The sequence below is a fragment of the Armigeres subalbatus genome, chromosome 3, assembly GCF_024139115.2.
Source record: "Armigeres subalbatus isolate Guangzhou_Male chromosome 3, GZ_Asu_2, whole genome shotgun sequence".
Taxonomy (NCBI): domain Eukaryota; kingdom Metazoa; phylum Arthropoda; class Insecta; order Diptera; family Culicidae; genus Armigeres; species Armigeres subalbatus.
In genome coordinates, this window is record NC_085141.1 from 296,018,981 (window position 1) to 296,044,229 (window position 25,249).

The 25,249-nt window shown below is 39.7% G+C and overlaps 1 protein-coding gene and 1 long non-coding RNA gene across 2 annotated transcripts; one reads left to right on the forward strand and one right to left on the reverse strand.

The window, feature by feature from the left end:
• Positions 1-13,958: 13,958 nt before the first annotated feature.
• LOC134222567 (uncharacterized) lies at positions 13,959-15,146 on the reverse strand. Its single transcript, XM_062701727.1, has 2 exons — positions 15,099-15,146; positions 13,959-14,916 (listed from the first exon to the last, which is right to left on the reverse strand). The coding sequence occupies exons 1-2, from the start codon at positions 15,144-15,146 to the stop codon at positions 14,092-14,094; spliced, it is 873 nt and encodes a 290-aa protein (XP_062557711.1). The 3' UTR covers positions 13,959-14,091.
• Positions 15,147-17,663: 2,517 nt separating this feature from the next.
• Positions 17,664-18,376, forward strand: LOC134220398 (uncharacterized). Its single transcript, XR_009981887.1, has 3 exons — positions 17,664-17,965; positions 18,056-18,224; positions 18,283-18,376. It is a non-coding gene; the product is annotated as an uncharacterized LOC134220398 (long non-coding RNA).
• Positions 18,377-25,249: the final 6,873 nt, after the last annotated feature.

Genomic DNA, 25,249 nt, shown 5'->3' on the forward strand with positions numbered 1-25,249 from the left:
AAGCCAATTCTTGGCCAAAACTATTTTTTGCGGTTATTTGGGCATGATATTCCTAGGACGAAGTAATAATTGCCAATTATGCAGGAAAATGCATTTTTTGGATAAATCTATCCACCTAACAGTGTAAAACCAGATAAAAATGTCAAAGCACATATGTTTTCAAATAAAACCTCGCGTTTCATGTAAAATCTCTTGCTTTCGCTACGCAAACGATTCTAAAATGACTATATTCCACATAGTAGCAAGAAACCCGTAGTTAAAGTTGTATGCTTAGATGGATTTTCTAACATTTACATAGGAAAAAAACATCTAACTTATTTTAACCCATGCCCAAGATCCCAAAAGAAAAATGGTTGTATAAATTCGCATGTACAAAAGTAAACACTGTTTTTTGATTGAACACTCTTCTCTCCTTAACTTAAACCTTAACCTTAAAAAATAGGGTCTGAAAAGGTGAAGCCTGTAGTAAGAAATATAAATCATCTGTATTCTATATACCATGGCTCGAAAAAACAACGATTACCAAGACCGAATCGAAGCCCACAAGATATAGATAGATAGCTAGCCATGACGAAACTATCATAACAAGGCACCGTTCATAAATTATGATCACTTCAATGAAAACGGGTTCATCCTAAATCTAGATAGTAACAGATTTCTCTACAATGCAGAAGTTATAGATAAGCGATTTTAATATAAGGTTTTCAAAAAGATATCAACGCAACTCATGGGAGACCCATTATTCTATTTGTGTCTTGACAAAATGCATGCTAAATAGCATGCATTTTACATTTTTTTTTCCTGGATTATATGTGGTAATTTATGAACAAATGTTAAAATTTTGTTTGAAAATGATGAAAAATCGCATTTTATTCAAATAGCTCAGAATCTAATTTGCGGACGTTTGCGGACGAGTTTTCACGTGGAATGCTTAGTCCATATCTTGAAGTTACACCCAAGTGATTTATCTTTGCCGGATCTTGCCGTATAGATTAACTTTTCCTCTGAAGAAAAACATAAAACATAGAAAAAATAGTGATTTTCAAGTGATCATCACCTGAAACATAAAATTTATAATTTGACCATAAACATGAACAAAATGGAGACATACAACTATAATCTACTCATTGTGTACTAATAATAGCTTGTTAATAACATTTATGTTGTGTAAAATCAGATTTTCCAAATACTCCACAAATAAAGTAGATAAAATCCAATCCAATACCTCATTTTAAAGCCCTAATTATATTTTTTTTTTCAAAATTTTGGGTCATATCTGAAATAGCCATAGTATGCAGAATGTTTTTAAGTATCTAAAAAAAATATAAGAATGTATAAATGTTGAAAATTTTGTTTTGGGTTTTGTCCACGAATTTGTTCTAGTTACTCTTCTGTGAGCGTTTTGTAGATTGTAGTTTGGCACGGCGGCGAACTCTATTCGATCGGAGCGCCTTGCGGAGTCCAAAGTATGTACGATTTCCAGCCACTATACGTCTCCGAATTTCTCTGCTGGTATCATTTTTGGCAGTTACCAGTGAGCCCAAGTACACAAATTCTTCTACCACCTCGATTTCGTCACCACCGATGCCAACTCGCGGTGGGTGGCTCACATTTTCTTCTCTTGAACCTCTTCCTATCATGTACTTCGTCTTCGACGTGTTGATGACTAGTCCGATCCGCTTGGCTTCCCTCTTCAGTCTGACGTAGGCTTCCTCCATCTTCTCAAAGTTACGTGCCATAATATCTATGTCGTCGGCGAAGCCAAATATCTGGACGGACTTATTGAAAATTGTACCACTCGTGTTAATCCCTGCTCTTCGTATTACCCTTTCCAAAGCGATGTTGAATAGTAGACACGAAAGACCATCACCTTGCCCACTGCGGGTTTCGAAGGGACTCGAGAATGCCCCTGAAACTCGAACTACGCACATCACCCGATCCATCGTCGCTTTGATTAACCGTGTCAGTTTATCCGGAAATCCGTGACCGTGGATTAGCTGCCATAGCTAGTCCCGACCGATTGTATCATATGCGGCTTTGAAGTCGATGAATAGATGATGTGTGGACACGTTGTATTCGCGGCATTTCTGCAGTACTTGGCGAATGGCGAACACCTGGTTCGTGGTGGAGCGTTCGCCCATAAAATCCGCCTGGCACTGTCCCACGAACTCCCTGGCAATTGGTGCTAGTCGACGGCATAAAATTTGGGAGAGTACACCCAACCGGCGGATGTTAGATTGTCTAACAATTCTGTATAAGAATCTACCAAAACCTGTTCAAAAACTGGACATATGCGAAAATGTTAGATTCTTATACAAGTATTGTATAAGAATCTAACAATTTTGTAAGCTTTTCTAACAATATTTGTATGATAGCTCACATTTTTTGCATAAGAATCTAACAATTTCGCATATGCCCAGTTCTTATACAGGTTTTGGTAGATTCTTATACAGAATTGTTAGAAAATCTAACAACCGCCGGTTGGGTGTACCTTGTAGGCGGCGTTCAGCAATGTGATTGCGCGGTAGTTGCTACAATCCAGCTTATCGCCCTTTTTGTAGATGGGACACACGACACCTTCCATCCACACCTGCGGCAAAACTTCCTCCTCCCAAATCTTGGTAATCACCCAGTGCAGCGCTCTAGCCAGTGCCTCACCACCGTGTTTAAATAGCTCTCCTGGTAGTTTGCCAACCCCAGGGGCTTTGTTGTTCTTCAGCCGGCCAATTTCCTCCTTGATTTCCTGGAGATCCGGGGCCGGTAGAATAATGTCCTGCGCGCGATCCCCCAGGTCCATCACCATTCCGCCATCTTCGTCTGCCACATCACCATTCAGGTAGAGGTGTGCGCCGGTCCGACATTCGTCGGCGGCGGCGGCGTTTTCGGCGTCACGCCGAAAGCCATTTTAGCCGGCGGCGTGAATCGGCGTGGAGATTTTTTACGTTTTTCTAATATTCTTTATTTTGCATTTTTTCGGGATATTTTCAAGACATTAAAAGAAGAATCTTTTGAATTTCGCACGAAAAATCTAATGAACTTCTCCAGAAAAATCAATAAGTTTATCCTAAATTTGGAAAACATTTTCAAGAAATCTTCGGAATTACCAAAAGAAGATCTTCCCAAATAAAATTATTTGAAATTTCAGCAGAAAACTCGTCGCAATTCACCTCGAAATTTACATGAGAAACTTCAGAATTTTCACAAAAAAATGTTCTTAACAGGAAAAACTTCGGAAATTTACAAAAAGTTCCTGTTAAGTATTCTTCGAATTTTTTTTATAATTGTTTTTGATTATTGTAGGAGAGTGCGGCTGGTAGAATGGGTGGTATACCGTTGGCTTTCCCAGTCTAGAATACAGTAAATTTTAAAGAATTTTCGCGGGAGACTCTAAGGAGTTTTCAAGTAAAGTTCTCTTGTTCTCTTGGGAAATTGTCCGTTAGTTTAAGAAACTTTTTTAGAATTTCCGCGGAGGATTGTTCAAAATGTCTCAACGAAAGAATGTTCGAAATTATTGGATTTCTACGGGAATTTCTTTGTATACACATAATTTTTTTACCAGGATCTCAGCAATTTGTTGAACTTTTACCGAGGTTCGCACAGCCGAGCCCAAGCAAACGCATTTTTGCCGAGATTTCTGTCAAAATTGAAAATCAGCAAATAATTAGCCTAAAACTAGCTAACAAACGTTATTTTTGCCGGGAAATTAGTTTTTATTTTGCTGGGCAAACGGCTGTGCAGATTTTGCCGAGCTGCAGAAATAAAAACTGAGTGTGTACAGTAGACGTTTGATAACTGAAAGTCATTTAACTGCTATGCTTTTAACTGCATTTTGATAGTTACATCAGTTTTGCAGTTATCGGACAGCTGAGCTTCAAAACGATGTTAAAGTCGATGATAGTTGCATAGCGCTAAACAATCAGGTGCACTCTATTCTGACGTCGTCTGACAGTTGTTTGCCGTCTACACAGAAAAAATAAAGAACCTAAAAAAAAAGTTTATAGAACTCAACTTTGAGTACGAAGTTCAAATTTTTAACTCAATATTAGGTAGTTTTCTCACTCCCTCTCATGAATGATATTATAAACAAAGAGAGCTGCATCGACCCAACGTGTGCTGTTCCATGGAAGAAGCCAAATTTGAGTTGTTTTCACCATAGTCTCAAGTGAGTGAAAATAACATAAATTTGAGTTGGTGAAACTTCATAGTGGGTGAAAATTCAACACGGGAGTAAAGGCAAAGTACTCATTGGATTTATTCGCATTTTACTTATTTTTGGCTTCTTCCACGCAAGGGCGAATTTGAGTGATAGGAACCGTAACGTGAGTTGTTTCGCGGTTCCGTGTAGGATGCGTCGCAGTTATCGAACGCCATTCGCTAACTGATACGAAAATATGTTGTTGTTATTGAACGACCAGTGTATTGTCAATAAGAAATTCTTGGGAAATTATGTTGGCCGAAAGCGACATACGGCCGAACTGATAATTTGGTCGAAAAAGTCGTTTGCCCTAACAGGTCGTTTGGCCAAATAGGTCATTAGCCCAAAAATGCTGTTTGACCGAAATTGTCATTGGACGGAATGGAACATATCGTACAGGCCAATAGGTTATACGGCGGAATGTTAATAACTGAACGGGTAATTTAATCCAAAATATCCATCCGTTTGGCCTATATAAAGGGCTGGATATCATTATATCCGTATATAAACGGCTGGATATCATTAAGCTTATACAACACGGCAGACTCCGCGGGCTGGTCATGATGTTCGTATGCCGGAAGAACGTCAAGCGAAGATAATATTTAGTAGAGAACCCGGAAGAGGCCGCAAGCTTCGTGGAAGGCCGCGTACACGATGGCTTTTTGCAGTTGAAGAGGACCTGAGGGCACTCAATGTTCAGGGCGACTGGAAGCGATTGGCCCAGGATCGAGTCCAGTGGAGTAGGATACCCCGGCGTAGGTTCATCGAAGAGCTGTAGCCCATCAAGTATCAAGTAGTATCCATCCGTTTGGCCTAAAGACATTTACGTTGAAAAGGCCTTTTCTCGACCGACCGTTGAACGAAATTTCGTAACCTCTCTACTTTTTAAGTCGATACTGGCCTTTAAGGCACAAGCCATCTAACCAAATCCCATTAAGCCGAATTGAACGTTTATCCAAAACTGTTAGGTCAAAAATGGTTTGACCATAAATGTTGATAGTTTGAGCGAAAACGACATACAGCCGAAATGGACATTCAGCCGAACTGGTAATTTCGCCAAAAAAAAATCGTTCAACCGAATAGATCATTTGACCAAAAATGCCGTTGGGTAGGAATGCTAATTTTGCCCGAAAATTTCCTTCCTGCAAAACAATCCTTCTGGCTGAACGGCATTTTCTGTCAAATGACCTATTCGGATAAACTTCTTTTTGGCAAAATGATCAATTCAGCCGAACGACACTTTTCAAAGAAGGTTACAGTAAGTACTTTTTTGGGCTAAATGGCTTTTTCTGCATTTTTTTTTACCAACGGAATTTTTGGTCAAATGATCTATATTCGGTCAATCGACTTTTTGATCCGAACAGCATATTCAGCCAAATGACCTGTTAGGGTAAACAACTTTTTACAAGTCCGGCCAAAATTTTCCATTGCTTTCGACCAAACCAGTTTTGACCTGATAACAGTTTCCGTGACGTGTTTAGTTTTGCTAAATGGTACCTTGTTAGATGTCTTTTGGCCTAAAGGCCAGTATCGACTTAAAAATAGAGAGGCCACAGAATTTTTTTTTTTTTTTTTTGTTTATTTATGAGGCTTTAAACTAATTGCTTATTCATTCACCTCTTGAAAATGTTAATCTACTATAAATAGTGTAATAATTCTGTTAATTTTAAATATTTTAGAATTTTTTTTTCAGCTTGTTGTTGTTGTTTGTTGCTTAGAGCTTGCTTTAGGTTCCTGCTTATGCCTAGTTTATCCCTAATATTATCGAATTTTTGACATCTAGTTATTAAGTGATTAATGTTTAGTTCTTCATTACATCTTTCGCATATATCAGGTGCTTGTTTTTTGAATAAATGACTTTTTGTAATACGCGAGTGTCCTAATCGGCATCGAGTTAATGCTCTCTGTTCCTCGCGTTTGAATTGATATGTCCATTTTTGTACACTCGTTTTAATGGATGCTAAATGATGATGACGTTCATTTGACCAGTTGTTTCGGTGATTCTTCCAGATTTCTCCGGTGGCCCATTTGACGACGTCCCCGGCGGGTATATCTCGTGCTAGCAGTCGCGATGATCTACCTCTATTTGCTGCTTGATCGGCATCTTCATTCCCTTTAATTCCTACGTGACTAGGAATCCAGCAAAATTTGATGTTCTTGTTTCCGATGGATGATTCGATTGTTTGAATGCATGCATTCCGAGATTTTCCATGTTCGAGGGATTCCAAACAGCTGGCGGAATCTGTAAAGACGACGGTAGGTTTTTTTGCCACAAATTTTACAGCTGCAGCGATAGCTTCAGCTTCTGCCGAGAAGATGCTGAAGTGTTGAGGTAGTTTCCGCTCTATTGTTGGTCCAGGTCGGATGATACCAAAACCGACCTCGGATTCCCGCTTGGAACCGTCCGTATAAAATTTTTCAAAAGCAGTATATTTTTCGTTCAACACCCTGGACATAATAGCTTGAGCTTTGACGGCGCCTTGTCCTACTTTGAACTCATTTTTTATTGTCCAGTCTATAGATGGATTGACTGCATTCCACGGTCGACGCCCAAGACGGTGAAGCTTTTGTACTGGTGGGATAACTTTTCCAGTTATAGAAGTCATCGCCAAGTCGGTGGATTTTCTAAGCGAAGGCTTTTTGGTTCTAGATTTTTCTTCGATTCGGCATAAACTTTTTACCATAGTAAGGACCACTTGTTCCTTAAATGGTAGAATACCGCTCTCCACGGCCATAGCTATTGATGGTGATGTTCGGAAAGCTCCGGAAGACGCGCGTAACAACTGATTGAAGACTGGTTGATATGGTTTTATACATTTCATTCCGAAAAGCTCGATTCCATACAAAAGTTTCGATAGGCATATAGCATTTCCTATTCGCCAAACAATTTCTCTACTGCCATGATTCGCAATTGCTTTTACGAAATTAATACGCCTTTTGACTGATTCTCTGACTATTCTGAAATGCTTCTTAAAAGTACATCGTCTGTCCAGTTCGACTCCAAGAATTCTTGCTGATGGGACGTCACGTATTTTCTCCCCGTTGATCTTGATTTCAAATCTATTCTTTTTCAGGTTCGAATGATGTCGTTGGCAGACATGGAGCAATGTGGATTTGTTAGCGGACAGTTAAAATCGTTTGCGTTTTGTCCATGTGTGTACTGCTTCGATGGCTTTTTTTAGTCTTACCCTGGTAGAAAAAGCTTGCTTTCCCGTTGTAACCAATAAGATGTCATCTGCGTAAAGTAAAATTTTTACGCCTTTTGGGACGACTTCAAAGATTGTATCAATCGTTAGGAGAAAGAGAGTGACCGAGAGTACCGAGCCTTGGGGTACCCCGATCTCTTGAACTCTAGTCGTTGAGGTTTTACCGCCGAAACGTACTTGGAAAGTCCTCTCCGACAAAAGTCTTCTATGCACTTGTACATATTTACGCCGAGTTTAAGCTCCTTAGCCCTACGAAGGATGTATGGACGCCAGGTTCTATCATAGGCTTTCCGAAGGTCCAACAACGCCAGTTCACAGTGTTGATTGGTACTAATTGCTTGCAATAGTATTTCATTCAGTTCGGCAAAATAAGTGGCGGTGCCATGGCCTGCTCGAAATGCATGTTGGTCGGGATGCAATAAATGATTACGTTCTAGAAATGTTGTTAATCTATGGTTGACCATTTTTTCATAGATTTTACCGATACAGCTGAGAAGCGTGATAGGTCGGTAACTAGTGATGCATTCTTGCTTTTCTCCTGGTTTTAAAATTGGCACTACGATACCATCTTTCCAATGACTTGGAAAACGTCCCTCAGCCCATACTTTGTTGAACAGTCTCAGCATTGCTTGTTTTCCAGATGGCGGTAGTTTCTTAATCATCGGATATCCTATAAGATCCTTTCCGGTTGAGTGTCCTCTCGTTGATTCGATTGCATTCAGTAATTCCGGAAGAGTAAAATCACTGTCCATGGAACATATTTCAGCGGGACCAGTATCATCGTTTTCGATGACCACGTCATCTGTTGTTGTACAGTTGTCTAGCTGATTGCCCGTTGTTTCTAAAGTATTTTTCTCAAAGACCTCGGCGAAATGCTCAGCAATTGTTTCTGGACTCGTAACATGCATGTTGTTTATGATGAAACTTTTGTTACTGATTGGCTTTTTCCCACAAAGTCGGTTGAAGTTTTTCCAGATTTGATCTGATCCTGTTGTCGGTACGAAACATTCACAGAATTTCTCCCAAGCATCTCTTTTGCATTTCTTTTGCTTGCGTAATAGTTTTTCGAGCTTCACTTCTGGCTAACTGAAAATTGTGCAAAGCCAATTCTCTTTCAGGATCCTCAATACTTTTTCGTTTTAGAGCCCGTAGTGCCTTACGACGAGCTTTAACTACTTTTTTGACCTCGTCTGTCCACCAGATCGCGGCTTTTCCATTTAGTTTCCCCGATGTCCGTGGTATTGTTGAAAGCGCCGCACGATATATAGTTTGATCAAGGTTTTCTGCTGTGCTTTCGAAGTCCGTGGTCATTTGCTTTTCGAAATTCCGTGCAAATTCGTTCCAATTAGCGTCCTTGTACAACCACCGTTTGGGAAGTTCAAATTTTATTTGCGGCTCGTTTGTTTTTAGATATATCGGAATGTGATCGCTTCCCATTGTGTCGTCTGCAGCCTGCCAGATCAACTTGGAAGCGAAATTAGATGAAGCAACTGTTACATCAATAGCAGAAAGTGAACCACGTGCTTCATGTAAGCAAGTTGAAGAGCCATCATTTTAAACGATCATTTGATTTTGAACTACCCATGACAGTATCTTTCTTCCTCTCCTCGTTGACTTAGAGCTTCCCCAAGTTTCGTGAGAGGCGTTCATGTCACCAGCGATTATATATGGCGGTTCGGTTGTTTTGAGAAGGTTGTCCAAAGCACATATAATGTCGTCATCTTTAGCCGTATGCGGGAAATAAACCGATGCTATTGTTACGTTATACGGGCTGAGGATCCTTGCAGCGCATATAGGAATTTCTTCGTTGGTGTTGATGAATCTGTGAGGCACTTCTTTCAGGATTCCTAGACCGGCTGCTCCTTTCCCATTATGTACAGCACGATGTGCTAGCTTCCACGAATATCGCCCTTTCAAACAATTCTCAACATTTTCTGCCATTAGTTCTTGCAAACATAATGCGATGGGGAGGTTTTTGAAAACAAGCTGGTTAAATTCATTTTGATTCGCCCAAATACTGCGTATATTCCACTGCAGGGCTAGAATTTGGTGGCAGTCGTCCTTATTCGCATGATTGGATTTAAAAGCTCTTGGCTCGGGAGTAGTCGAGTGATCCCTAATATCAGCAGATACTGTACTGGATGGTGTACTGCTACTATCTCGATGTAGCAAGGCATTCCGGTTAAAATTGTACACATTTTCAGCGCAGCAATAGTTTTGTTGAAATGCGCTGTCATCGCGATATCCTGTTACAGCAGTTATTGTATTTTCTGTAATGGATGTAGAAGACAAGGGGGTACTGTTTCGCATATAAGAATTACATATACTTGCCTGTGGGGTTAGGCAAGCCGCGTCGGCTGCCGCCAGAGGCTCATCGAGCAAGCCCGGAACATCTCTGGTCAGGGCCGACGCGGAAGGCCTCGCGCTTGGCGAATCAAAATAAGAGCGGCTAGACGTGGTGTGGAAGAGTAAGCTGGATTCAGGTAGAGTTTTCAAGTTCCGAAATTTGTCATACGCATCAGAGCTCGAGAGTGCTTCTATCGGTAGTTTCGGGAGATTGTAGCTGCTAATAGATGTGCCTTTGCCGTCTGTGTGTACTTGTTGTGAATGGCGGGTGCGTGAGTATTCGACCGAACGCCATGAGATGTTAGTGGAGAGCGTTTTTAATATCTCACGATGCCTGTTCCCTTGTGTGGTCAGTACCTCGTCCGCGAGAAAGAAAGTCTTTTTCGCTTTTTTCTCCTCGCCCCGGGTGTGCTGAGGATTCATGCTAGTCAGATGTGTTGCGGCTGCAGCTTGATTTCTCTTGGAATAGTTCGTTCTGCATGTGGGATCTATAATGGAAGCGAGAGACAGATGGCTCCTGTTTCGAATATTTGAATACGGGGTACTTGCCTGTGAGTCTAGGCGGGCCACGTCGGCTGCCGCCAGAGGCTCATCGAGATAGCCCGGAACATCTCTGGTCAGGGCCGACGCGGTAGGCCTCGCGCTTGGCGAAATAGAACGGTCAGCTGTGGTGTTTTCTTCGATCACCTTGGTGGAATTTGACAGCATAGAGTGGCGCTTTGATGGTCTCGTTTCTGCTGATAGTATGCTGGTCGATGGTATACTCTGGAGGCTCCGAAATTTATCGTATAATATACAGTTTGGAAGAACTTCTGATGGAAGTGGTGGGAGATCAAGGTTGCTGATAGAGTGATTTCTGATGTCCGTATTGTCTGGATGTGGATGGCGGGTATTTTGAGACAGCAAGCAGTCAGCCGATCCCCAGGAGAGTTTACAGGAAAGCGTATCTATTGTTACACGATCCATATTCCCTTTCAAATTTGGCCGTATACCCGTTGGACCAAATTACATTTTCGGCCAAATGACCCATTCTGTCAAAAAACTATTTCTGCTAAATGGCATTTTTGGCCAATAATCGTTAGGGTTGCCGAACAACCTGTTAGGGCAAACGGCCTTTTCGGCCAAATTACCAGTTCGGCCGTCGGTCGCTTTCGGTCAATGGAACTTACCAAGAATTTTCTGAAGAAATCCAAAAAAATCCTCAAAAATTCCGAGCATTTTTCCGATGTTTTAAAGTTGGCTATGCCATACTAACCGTTTAGTGATGAACTTCTCCCTGCGAAAAAATCACTCTAATAAGGGATAAAAAAACCTAACCGTCTTAATTTATCTAAATTGGGGAATTCAACGTTAAAGCATCTCTTTTACCAATCACAATTTGTTGTGTGAATTCCAAAGAATACTCAACAGAAATTCAATAGGAACTTTCCGTAGATGTATTTTCCTGTAGAAATTTGGAACAACTATGAAGAGATTCTCATGCAAATCCCAAACAATTTTCTTTGGTACATCCAAAGAGCTACTCTTGGCTAAGAGTTCTCGAAACTGGAAAGTAGAAAATCTGAAAATCTGAAATTAATTGAAAATCTGAAATTAATTTTCAAAAGAATATTCTGGAAAAACTGGAAATTTTTCATCAAAATTTTGAGGCGTAATTCAAAAGATTCTCCAGTTATTGTCTTTAAAATATTCAAAATGACCAATTCACCCGAACCAAATGACTTTTTCGACCAAACGACTATTTCGGCCGAAGGACATATTCAAAATAAATTTCAGCCAGAGGATCTGTTTGACCAAATGACATTCTCGACCAAATAACTCTAGGCTAGATATCCTAGCAAAGTCTGAAAACATAATGAGATCTTATAGAAAACATATTTTGATTTTGACATCAAATTGATTCATAATTTGTTTTCAAATATGTATAAATCATCTTGATTGATTAAATATTTTGATCTCATTTTGCTGTAGATTACTAAATTGAATTTTATGACTGTGTACTTATTTTGTTATCGGAAACCAATATCAAAATTAGTTTTCGATCGACAGCAGGAATAGTTTTTGATTGGATGTCACAGTAAGATATTTCTGCTTTTACTATTATTAGTATTTTGTTTTTTTAACGGTAAAAAACGACCAAAAAGATATCAAATTAAGTAAACATAATCGATGATTTCACAACATTAAAACAAGTTATCGATGTGCTCTTAAGCTTTGCTCGGGTAGTCTTCTGCTGATTTTTTTTGGATTTCAACGGGAACTTATTCACAATTTTCACACTTAGTTTTTACGGAGAGCTCTTCAAAATTTCAACAAGATATTGTATGGAAATACATGGTATCTTCACGAAAAAATCTCTGGAGTTTTAACGTGATGTTGTAGAGATCTATCAGGAAATGATACGGAAATTGCACTGAACATTTGGAGTTTCCACTCCAAATTTGAATCGGTGTGGAATATTATAGATCAGCGGCGTGACAAATTTTAAACGGCGCCGCGCCGATGCAAAAATGTCAGCATCCTGTCTCTACATTCAGGTGCTCTTCGTAGTGCTGCCGCCACCTTTGGATCACCTCACGCTCGTTCGTAACAAGGTTCCCGTTTATGTCCTTACACATATCGGGCTGTGGCACGTGGCCCTTACGTGAACGGTTCAACTTCTCATAGTTAACTTTCGTGTGTTATTAGCGCGGTACAGTTGCTCCGTCTCTTCACGGTCTCGATCCTACTGACGCTTTTTCCTCTGGAGAATCGAGTTTTGTCTATTCCGCGCCTGTTTATATCGTGCCTCGTTCGCCCTCGTGCGGTGTTGCAGCAATCTCGCCCATGCTGCATTCTTCTCTTCTACTAACTGCTAACATTCGCCGTCATACTAGTCGTTTTTTGGTCCGGGGGCACCGTGCCAAGTGCAGCGGTTGCGGTGCTACCAATGGCTGATCAAATATCTCTCCAGCCATCTTCACGAGAAGTTGCGCCCAGCTGCTCTTCCGTTGGGAGTGCCACTTCCAGCTGCTGCGCGTATTCTTGGGCTAGTCTACCGTTTGGTAGCCGCCCAATGTTAAGCCGCGGCATCCGACTTCGAAGCGTGTTGTACACCGTCGAGAGTTTTGAGCGCAGGCATACTACAACGAGGTAGTGGTCGAATTCAATATTCGCACTGCGGTAAGTGCGGACGTTCGTGATGTCGGAGAAGAATTTACCGTCGATTAGAACGTGGTCGATTTGGTTTTCCGTTTCTTGGTTAGGTGATCTCCATGTGGCCTAGGGTATTTTTGCGTGGAAAGAAGGTGCTTCGGACTACCATTCCGCGGGAGGCTGCGAAGTTTATGCATCGTTGGTTGTTGTCATTCGATACGGTGTGCAGACTATCCGGTCCGAGGCCCGGTCTATACATTTCCTCCCTTCCTACCTGAGCGTTCATGTCACCGATGACGATTTTGACGTCCCGCAGTGGTCATCCATCGTTTGTCTGCTCCAGCTCTGCATGAAACGCTTCTTTCTCGCTGTCGTTTCTCCCTTTGTGTAGGCAGTGCACATTGATGATGCCATAGTTGAAAGAACAGTCCTTTATCCTCAGCTTGCACATCCTTGGCTGCCACCCAATCACGCGTTGGCGCATCTTACCTAGCACTATGAAGCCGGTTCCCAGCTTGTTGGTGGTGCCACAGAGGGCCGCACTTTGGGGATCACTGCTCTAAGCTCATGCTCAAATCAGTAACATAGGTAATCTGTTTTACGTAGTTTACGTCGGGCGGTCGTATATTTTGCATATGGTTTGAACAATCAATCTTCGAAGCGTTATAACTTTTTTCGTGAACGTTCCAGCAAAGTTTTCCGGCATCCTTTGTGTTATATTTGCACGCAATGTGCTACTTGGTCTACGATGAACTAGAAGCTCTAGAAGAAAAAATACGTTTTCCCATACCAATTTCCATGCAAACTTTTTTTCGATAATATGACGATAATAAAAATAACACTCAGGAATGAGAAATATTTTCTATTATAAATGCGAGTTGAACCTGATGATGTTGATAGTCCCGCAATCTTGCTTTTGAAGTCTATACACTGGGCACGCTTCTTACGCTTGTTACGTAGTTCTGCAGAACATCTGAATAGCGGCCGAACAGAAATGGATAGAAATGATCACAACAAATTATGCTTGTACCAAGCAAATAATTTATTCATAGCTACATAGAGGTCAACAACTTTTCTCTTCTCTCACATACGTCATTATATTCAATGGTGAATGCGTGTTACTATATCGATACCTATGTGATAATACATGCACTTCATCTTCCTATACTGAAAGCGATCTTTCTATGTGATTCATCACCAATAATTTTGTTAGTTTTTCCCATCAGAAGCCGAAAATGATTCGCGGGTGACGCACACTTTCCTGCCATCGTCGTACACCTGCACCGGGATAGGACAACTCTGCTCGACGTACACCAATCGTCGGTCCGCTCTGTAGCACTGATAGTACATGTTTGCGTTTGACGACTTAGCAAACAACCCCGCGCTCGGGCACCTGAAAACACACCGACCCAGGGCCTGGTCGAAACTGGCTCCATCGTCGCAAGCAATCATCAAAATTTGTGATTCGATCGCCACATGGTCTGCGTCATATTGGCAGTGATAAAAGTATTTCGGATTTGGAGGATACACTTTGAAAATGGAGTCGTTCTGAGTGCAGCTCAGCACCTCACATGAGCCCGGTCTTCGATTGCACAATTGCGACCGACTGTTGTATGTGTATCCGGGAGCACACTGGTACTGATCGCCCAGAACGCCTTCCGCTTCGCAATAGTAATAACTGGAACAAGAATATGGATCCGGATAGAAGCCTTTGCCGGTGCAGTAGAACGAAGCTGCGGTCGTAGTTGGAGAGTCAGTGCTGGAACAAACGGCTAGGCTGTCATCGGGAACAGTTGAACAGGCGCCGATCTGTGAATTGCAGTACGGAGTGTCCGTTGGACACAACTTGGTTGGATAGTCCGGCTCAGGAAGACCAACGCATATCTTCATCGTACGGCATCCAATGCACCGAACTGGTCTGCTTCCGTCACATGGAGGTTCGGTTGAGTAGATTAGGTCCGTTGTATCCTCTCGGGCTAATGCATTCCAGATTGTTGATCTGTTCGGAATTTGCAATGACCCTGATTTGATTATCTAAGTGACGAAAGGAGGAGTAGTTAGTCATGAACATGATGCTAAAAACATCGACTCCGGTGCCGAAATAGCTACAAAACGATAAATATTGAATTTTCAACACTAATTTGTCCAACACGTTGAACAATAATATCAGGAATGCAGAAACCAATTCACCTCTATAATACTAGCGATTTTCTTACCAAGATCTGTACAAACGCAATTAATGTTAGCTTGTTCGTGGACTGCATGGCTAATGAAAGATATGTTAATGCCCCCTCGATTCAAAGCTTTTATAAAATTTTAGCTAGTATAGTGATGTAAAGATAACACCAGTTTATTCTGATATGTATCCAAAACTGTTATCTGTGAGTTTCCTAATACTCGTTAACCTACATTTCAGAAAGGGTTCATAAAATAGACACAGTACCTATGTTTGAAGAAACACAATTAGTTCAATGTGATTCGAAATGTGATGCGATGCTTAAGATGCGCGGCTACAAAGCAAGACCATGCTTCGCTGGGCATAAATGTATCATCGTGTTAGCCTCATGATATACGAATGCAAAAATGGTAACTTGGCTTTGAAACCTCGATGTTAATAATTTCCCAGTGGGGGATCTAATGTGATGAAGAAAAATAAGAAGAAGAAGAATATCCCAAATGTTCCTCCAGAATCCCATTATTGTTAAATGTTTTTTTTTGTTAACAAGTGCAATACTATGTAAGAGGCCCATGCTGTTACTAAAGACCAGTGAAACCTGTTATAAGCTTTACACGTGCACTGGATATAGAAGATGAAAATAACTTTACCGAAGATAATGATTTTATTTTACCTTAGTAGTTATTATTATTTATTTATATACTTATTTTTTAGACTAAGGCCAGTTGTGACCTTTCTCGTTTTTAGAGCAAAGGTAAATTGAAATCTCTAAATTAATTCCAAAACAAGACAGATACGTATTTCGACCTCAACAGTAAGGACAATTAAGTGGTGGAATTCAATGGGATTGTACAAATTCGTCTTATGCCAGGTGAAAACATTCCACTAAAAAGCTCAAAATAATCTTCTTATCCAAAACAAGACTTTTCTTCATTCGACTACAAGTCCGACAACGGCTCTCAATCCCATTTCACAGGCACATTCCTCAGGATATTTTATTTTTTTCCGCGAAATTTATACTGAACTGTTTTTGCATTCTGTATAGATGGAGATTCCCCTGGACCAAATTTTTTTCAAAACTATACTTGGGAAACTATTCTCGAGAATCCTGAATAATTGTTTCAACCAGTTCATTTATTTGTTAGACTCAGTCGTGTATGACACTTTGCTAAGCGCAATTCTCAAGTATGGTATTTTTTAATTTACGTCTTCTAACCATCACAGCTAGTTGGGAAGCGACAAGCTTCTCAAAGAAATCCTGGAGGAGCTTCCCGAAGAATTCCTAGAGGAACTTCCAAACTAATTCCTTGTGGAACTTGCTAACAAATTCTTGAAGAAACTTTCCTAGGAATTCCTGGTGAAAATTTGTTTTCCGTTTACTGTCCTTTCATAGGACTTTCTAGAGAAGCTTCTCAAAGATATCCTGAAGGAGCTTCCCGAAGAATTCCTGGAGGAACTTCCAAACTAATTCCTTGTGGATGTTGAAGAAATTTCAGATATTTCTTAAAGGAAGGATGTCATGCAGAAATTTCCCGGAGGAACTTCCGGAGGAGTTCGCGGAGGAACTTCCGGAGGAGATTAGATTAACGACGGATGAAATGTTTGCCCTGAGATAAATCCTTGATGAATTCCGGGAGTTGTACAAATCATCTGTTTAATGATCATCTGTTTAATGATTTCAAGGGAGCGTACGATTCACTAAAACGAAACGAGTTACGGAAAATTACGCTAGAACATGGTTTTCCGGCGAAACTGCTACGGCTGATTCGTGTTACGTTGGACGGTTCGAAATCAGGTGTAAGGGTTGCGGATGAAATTTTGACATCATTTGTAACCATAGATGGATTGATGCAGGGTGATGTACTCTAGAATTTACTGTTCAATATAGCGGGAGAGGGAGCGATTAGTCGAGCTGGTTTGCATGAAGCGGTACCGTTATAACAAGAACGCAGATGCACCTGGGCTTTGCAGACAACATCAATATTATCGGGATTGATCACCGTGCCGTGGAAGAGGCTTTTCTGTCGTTGTAACAAGGTTACAAGAAGGGATTGTTTAAAATAAAAAAAAATGGTTGGACTTTCCACTCCTCGGGTTAAAAGAGAGCCGAAAGTCCAACACTTGCAAATAGGGGTAAGATTTGAATTTTAGAATTTTAATCGACCGCAGCGCTATGGGTGGCGAGAATTTGAAGCATCCATTTTTAACGGATCGCGAAGCAGATCACATCGCTCCGCTCCAGAATTGGACAGTATGGCCAATGGTCTAGAAAAAAAGATGATTTGCTAAATTTTGAAGTAGATGTATGTGTGGGAATCTCGCGGTTACGCAATGGCCAAGGTAAAGGTCATCTTTTTTGACGTAAACTACGTCCAAGGGGAAGACTCTAATACAGGGTGTAAAACGGAAATTTCCAAATTCGAGACCGCCACGAAATTAGGATAGATTTCAAACGCTAATAGCTCCTTTATCTTCCAATGGATTTTCGAGATTTTATTATCATTCGAATTGGTAACTCTCCAGCAATTTTTCAAGCCCATTGGAACTATTGATTATCAACGTAAAAACATTAAAAATTCCAAATCTTTAAAAACCCACACTCAAATTAAACTAATGATATATTTTATGTGCACAAGTCGCATAGAATCTAATCTGAGACCTTGTTTTCTGTTTTATATGCATTTAATAAAAAATATTAAATGTACTTTTAATCATCACTATGTTCTGCATGGATTCGAAATGCACCAAAATGCGAAATAAGAGGCTGCACATATAACTTAAGTGCATTGATTTAAACGAAACTAAACTGAAAACAAAACCAAATGGCGCTGAAAAAGAAAACAGGCATGTTGTGCTGCCGACAAAAGTTTAAAATCGCCACGATCTTGATTTCGAAAGCCACTACAGGTGAGTTGCTAATGGGAAATCACTGTAAACTGTTGGTTACACAAAAAACAATTTATCCAATAAATCCAAAAATTAATGTGTTTATTCTAGGAAGACTGAAAAATGACCGAAGAAAACCAATTGATGCCTTTGAAAAGTGGCATCTTCCTCGGGGGACATATATGTTTCACCGCATGGTGCGGTTTCAGATCGGCCCGACGTGAACGGTGAGAAAATCAAGATGCATGCATGGGCAATAAAGATTTCGACTGCTAAACAGGTAAGTTTAATAGGAGTTATACCTTTGGAATGCACTGTCAATGTTTACGATTTTTCAGGTTCACAGTAGGAGCTTGCCATCAGATCACTTCGAACAAATGGCACAGCGCAATTCCCCAGTTAGGCTTAGTTATTCATTATGTGTCGAAAATAGCCGGTGATGTTGATTATACTTCCGGAGCAATGTTACTACGTCGATGTTGATGGCGATCGTTTCTTTCTGATATGAGGAACAATTTACTGTCATCTTACCATCCCAAAAGGCATCTTGCAAACGATATCTATAACTTAAATAGCTCTATTTAAAATAGCTTCATTTAAAATATTTATATTGAGGGCAACAAAACATGAAACATTGGTATTGTCAACTGTAATTTGATAAAAATAAAATAAATAAAATCAAACAGTAATAAATCAAGTGCATGGCTAATAATTTTTGATTGACAACTCCACTTTTAAAATATATGTGCACAGTTATTGAATGCCGATTGATTGGTCCATCCTAAATTTTAAGTGCAGAAGTAATAAAAAATCAATAACTTTGCACTTAAAATATATAATGATCCGAAAAACAAAAATCGATTAGCGTTGCACTTATTTCCTATATTCAAAACCAACTGGTCAAGATATATGTGCATGGCACATGCTAATAATATTAGAAGCCTCAAGCATGCTGCTTCCAATGCCGCAACGCATTCGGATGATTTAGATACTTTGATGGATGTTGAAGCTTTTCAAAGTTTCATGAAAATTGAAGATGGATTTGTAAGACCAGTCATGTTATCGCTGCAACACTTTCTTCGGTATGACCTTGATGCAATGCTTGTGATGACCAATGCGCCTGGAAGAAGCGCGTTCAATCGCGTAGAGCGGAAAATGGCGCCACTCAGCTCCCAACTAGCTGGAGTGATCCTGCCTGCAGATTCATATGGATCCCATCTTGATGAAAGAGGTAAAACCATAGATGGAGAACTCGAAAAGAAAAACTTCACAGCAGCGGGTGAAGCATTGGGTCAACTATGGAGTGCATTGGTCATTGATGGATTCCCAGTTGTAGCCGAATATAAAGAACCAAGGAAAGCATGTGATCCTCCTAGCTTGCCAGATCATGAGTGGTACAAGGACCATGTACGCGAATCTCAATATGCCTTGCAAATCGTTAAATATGAAAATACGGGATGCTGCAAGCCATTCCGAAGTAGCTTAAGGGTATGCGATAACACACTTTTTCTTAACGAAACGAAACGAAACGAAATTAAAAATGTCTATGTTAATTCGAAACGAAACGAATCGAAAAATAGATTTACTTTCGATACTTCGAAACGATACGAAATCAAGGTTCATTCAATTCGAAATTTTTCGAAACGAAACGAAATTTTGTTTTTCTTTCCGCGGAATTTTTATTGAATTGGTTTAGGTTTTACATAATGTTTCTGATATCATTTTTTCGAAGTCAAATAACTGTTTTGCGACCAATAGAGTTATAGTAAAAGAAGAAGGGTATGATGAATCACCGCGTTTCCGTATATATGCTATTGACGATAAGGCAATACACCAGCATTTGTAGTGCTTCCAAAGGAATTAATCGTGGAACATGATCAATTTTTCATGTCTGATTACATTGACACTCTAAGCCCGACTTCTTGAATTTTGAGTCGAATCACTTTTGTACAAAATAGGATATTCCAAAAATTGAGTTAACCTGCCGGGACTCGCATTGTTGTAAAAAGTACAACACATTGAGTAAAAATGAAATATCTTTTTAGTCAGTTGACCAATTTGCACCAAACCACCATGTATTCCTCTAAAAAATTAGTTCTCCATCTATTGAGAAAATAATAAAAGTGATTCGATAGAGTGACCAGTAATGAATTATCTATTTATTTCAACAAAAATTCATCCTAAAGTAGCGCGATTTTTTCTATATTATTTCTGACAATAACCTGGAGTTAATTCGCAGCTCTCACTAACCTATGTGGGTGGCCACAAGGCGGCCTTCCGGAAAACCCGGATCTTTTGTAAAAATGGTAAATTTGGGAAGTTCGTCCTACAGCAACGATTTTTTTCTAAACAATTTCTGACGATGAGTTAATACACAGTTCTTACTCTGCTATGACCGCAGGTGACCACCAGATGGCTTTCCGGATAATCCAGAACGTCCGTAAAAATGGTCATTTTGGGAAGTTTGTCCTAGAGCAGCGCAATGTTTTCTAAACCATTTCTGACGGTGACTGTGAAGATATTTCACAGTTCTTACTCAGCCACCAGACGCCTTGCGGATAATCCGGAGCGACCGTAAAAATGGTAATTTTGGAAAGTTTGGCTTAGAGTAGCGCATTTTCTTTTAAACCATTTCTGACAACAACCTTGAAGCAGAGTGTATGTGATTAAGAGTGGCGACACTGTCAGAATTGGAACAAGCCTTTCCGCAAATCTGGAACGTCCGTGAAAATGGTCGTTTTGTACAGTTCGTCCTAGACCAATATTTTTCTTCTAAATAATTTCTGATAATGACCAGGGAGTTAGACAATGCTCTTTACCATACAATATTGTATAGAGTTTTCCACCTTCACCATAGGTATAATAATAACCCAAGAATATACTACGCAAACAAATGAATGATGAATTTTATCATAATAATACTAAAATAGTAGTCATTGATGAAAATAACCACATCAGGTATTCGAGCGATATTGAATACCAAATCAATACCTCATCTAAGTTAAGTTATTCGACAAGTATGATTTGTTTGTAATGGCCATCTAAGTTCCTGAAAATACCTTAATGAGGTACCATACCTACTTGATGAACTACTTTGCCTTACTCTATGTACTGTAACTCGATGTGAATCTTGGCTAGAATGATCAGTTTCTTGATAATAATTTAGATGAATAACAATAATACGATAGATAAAATAACGATAATACGATAGATGAATAATTGAATAATTTAGAATAATAACGAGTGGCCAACCCCAACAAACATTGAATGCTGGTAAACTGCCGCTAACCGCATGTCGAGCGCATCTGTATATAGACGCCATGTACATATGTGCTGGACTTGCGGTTAGCGGCAGTAAAGGTCTTATTTAGCCAAAAGGAAGCTACTTCAGCTAAAAAACTAAATTGTTTGTTGGGATGCGATAGGAACGCAAAAGACGGAATTCTAATTGGATGTAAGACACAAGATTTTCCTGCATTTCCAATTTAAACAGTTACTGCTAGACTAGTCAAGTTGAAGGTTAAGGATTGGAAACAAAATGGAAACGATACGGAAATTCATTTCATGTTCTAGCGATTGCTGGAACATGAGTAATATGGATCTTTATCAAAGTAGGCGAATGAAATGAGCCCGAGATCTAACCCAAGGCCTTCTGCGTATAAGACAAAAACAGTAGCCATATGACTGTCAAGCACACTGTCAAGAACACATTGGTTATCAAATGTAAATGAAGGCGCGTTTGAATGCCACATATCCTGAAATATCTAAGCTGGTTTATTTATATATCACCACCCAGCGAATGTAATCCAAACTAAACAGTTTTTCAGAATATTGGTTTTCATCCTTGAACAGCTGTGTAGAAGATGGATACTCTCTAATATCACAGATCCGAAGATATATAACCAAACTGGTGATCTCAGATAAACTAGCACTACTCTACGGATGAATCATAATTTTTCAAAATATTAGTTTACAATCCCCAAACACCTTTGTAGAAGACGACAACTTTCTAAATCCCACAGATCCCGAGATATCGGAGAACTGATATCTCATATGTAGTGCCTCCTTGCGGATGAATTCTAGATTATTCAGTTTCTCAACATATTGGTTTCCAATCCTCGAACAACTTTGTAGAAGACGGCAATATTCTAAATCCCACAGATCCCGAGATATCGAACTTAACTGATCTTTCATGTACACTAGCGCCACCTTGCGGCTGAATTCTGAAATAAACCGTTTCTCATATTGGTTTCCAATGGTCGAACATTTTTATAAAAGATGTCAACTTTCTAAATCCAACAGATTCCGAGATAACAAACCAAACTGATCTCTCATATACAGTAGCGCCACCTTGCGGATGAATTCTAAGATAAACAGGCTCTCGACATATTGGTTTCCAACCCTCGAACAACTTTATAAAACACGCAATTTTCTAAATCCCACAGATCCCAAGATATCGAAGAACTGATCTCTCATATACACTAGCGCCGCCTTACGGCTGAATTCTGAATTTAACAGTTTCTCAACATATTGGTCTCCAGTCTTTGAACAACTTCGTAGAAGACGGAAATTTCCTAAATCCCATAGATCCCGAGATATCGAACCACACTGGTATTTTCATATACACTAGCGCCGCTAAGTGGGAGAATTCCAAATCATTTTTTTTTTCTTGACTCATGGGGCCACATGGGATTAAAGATGGATTTAGAATTTTTTTTACAACGCCAGGGTTTTTTGAAATGTTATAAGAAACATTGCGCCATTTATTGAGAAAATTGATTATTTTCACTGGTGTTCCATTGATTCCAGATCTTCCGGAGGACCAGCAGAACATCCATTGGACTAAAAAATGTCCTTAATGATAGTATATATGACCTTTATTATTATTTTACCGAAAAAATCACGTTGATATCATTTTAATTGGCTTCATTATAACGGATTTTCGACCTGTTGTACTTTTTACAACACACGAGTCCTCGTGTTATGAAAGTTGAAGCGAGTTGCGGAAGGTTAAAGATACTTTTCAATTCCTGTTAATTATTTTTATAAAATAAATTCACAAATTTGTCTATTAACGCCTACATCCATTATGTCTTCAGTCTTTTTATAGAAGAAAACTTAATACGTATTTATGGACTCAGAATGAGGTTATATAGTAGGCGTTAAAAGACAAATTTGTATAATTAAAAATTTTGAAAACAGCTTTATGATTTTGTTCAGCGGCGCAGCCGAAATTTTGGATAATATAAAGCAAGCTAGAAGTTTGGATTTGCTTATAAATTCCGCGGAATTCCGTTAAATTTCGTTAAACGCTAGTTTTTTCCAGCGAAATTTTTGTAATTTATCGAAACGAAACGAAATCAAGAAATCAGATTTCGCCATGCTCAAATTCCGCGAAATTCCGCGGAATTTCGTTTCGAACCACCTGAAACGAAATTTTTCGAAATACCGCATATGCTTAGTAGCTATCTCCATGTTTTACCGAACAGGTTCCTTCTACCACCTTGCCCATTGAGACAATCTAGTGTAGGTATCATGGTACCAAGACCAGGCGATGTAAAACAGACAGATCGGTTTTTGCCTCTGTTCCAGCTTCTTGCATTGGGTGTACCTATACCTGTTGATTCTGACATGGTTAATGTACCATACGACATGTACTGCCCTTCGCTAATGAAATCAAGCAAAGAACCTGTAAGACTTGTGGTTTGTATTTGGCATCGACGAAAGCTGCTGGTATACACAATACACACTAAATCTGTTCATGGATCTTCGTGCAACAAACAATCTGGTAAAGTTCGTCCCGTGCGAGTAGCAGCTCGCCGATGTAAAGAATTGCTGTGTGTGATCCGTGACGATTACACAGGAGCTGAAGATGTTGACTGGATGGATGAAGAGGATGTTGATACCGACAACGCAACTCAACGCAACAATCAATGGACGATTATTTTGCTGAGGTTCAAGCCGTCGAAGCCTGGGTAACAAATGAGTTCACAGCAGCTGATAATCATTTATGTTTGCTGAATCGTAAGAGCACATAAATTGATGGTTCTGCTGATTCGTTTGCGCCAAAATTGATTTATTATTTTTTTTATTCCAAGTTTCAATAAAAACATAAACTGATTTAAGAACATTTCACAAGCAATTTTGAATAATTTTAATGAAAAAAAAAAATGAAATCTTATTAAGATGTTAGGGAGGTGAGGGGGTTCTTTGAAAATCTTATGATGCCTTACAAGGGAGGGAGGGGGGTACAAAAAATGGCAAATAAATCCTTACGTAATTTGTGGATGACCCCTTATTCAGAATAGTAATATTATTCACGTGCTTTAAGTTGTAAATATTAAAAATTGTTAGTGGAGCTTATTTGACTCTTCAGCCTAATTGTTTAAATCCTAATCCAAATTCCCACCTTTTTCAAAGTCCTCTTCAATTTTTGTTTCTGCTAATTTCTGTGGCTTTCTCAGCAAGAAGAAACAATTGAATTGAAGTAAATGTAACAAAACAGGTATGAAGAATTTTTATTCAACTTCAAATTTTGTACAAAGTTTAACACATGAAGATCCGATTTTCCTTGCCGGGGCCTCGGAGCACCTTGGAGGGACCTTTGCAAGTAGTGTCGTTTTAAGAAGTGTCCGGTATTGGGAGGTGTCCGGCGCTGAGAGATCTCCCCCTAAATAGTTAATGATCCGCCTCACGAAACGATCTCTCACATACGGGGCGATTTCTATAGTAATTTCCATACAAACTTCCAACTGCTCGTACTCAGTTAAATTATAACCAATTCAGTTGAAAATTTAGGAGGTTCACCAAAACAGCAAATGTTATCGTTCAAGCATAAGGGAGCGCAAAAGTCAAAATTTCAATCACTCTAGGCTCTAACCAAAATACTTATCTTATGATCTGTTTTACGTAGTTTACGTCGGGCGGTCGTGTCTTGTATAGGGGAACTGGGGGTAGGACGCCCACGTTAAGGAAAATGCCATTTTTATCAATGAAAACCACCATTTCAGCCAGTTTTCATCAGCGCACACTAAAGAACAGCATATCTGCGACTGACTACCGATGACAGATATCTAATTGTACATTTTATTGCACAGAAATTTGATTTTTAAAAAGCACCCGAAAAATATTGAATTTGAAACCATGCGGGGTGAGATGCGCCAGTGGATGGGTTAAAACGCGCATGTGTTTATCGTACTGATTTTCATTTTAATTGCCTACATTAAGGCAATTAACCGAATGTTTCAGCTGTTTCGGTCATACGAAATGAGCATGGGCGTACTGCCCCACACCGACCTCAGAAGT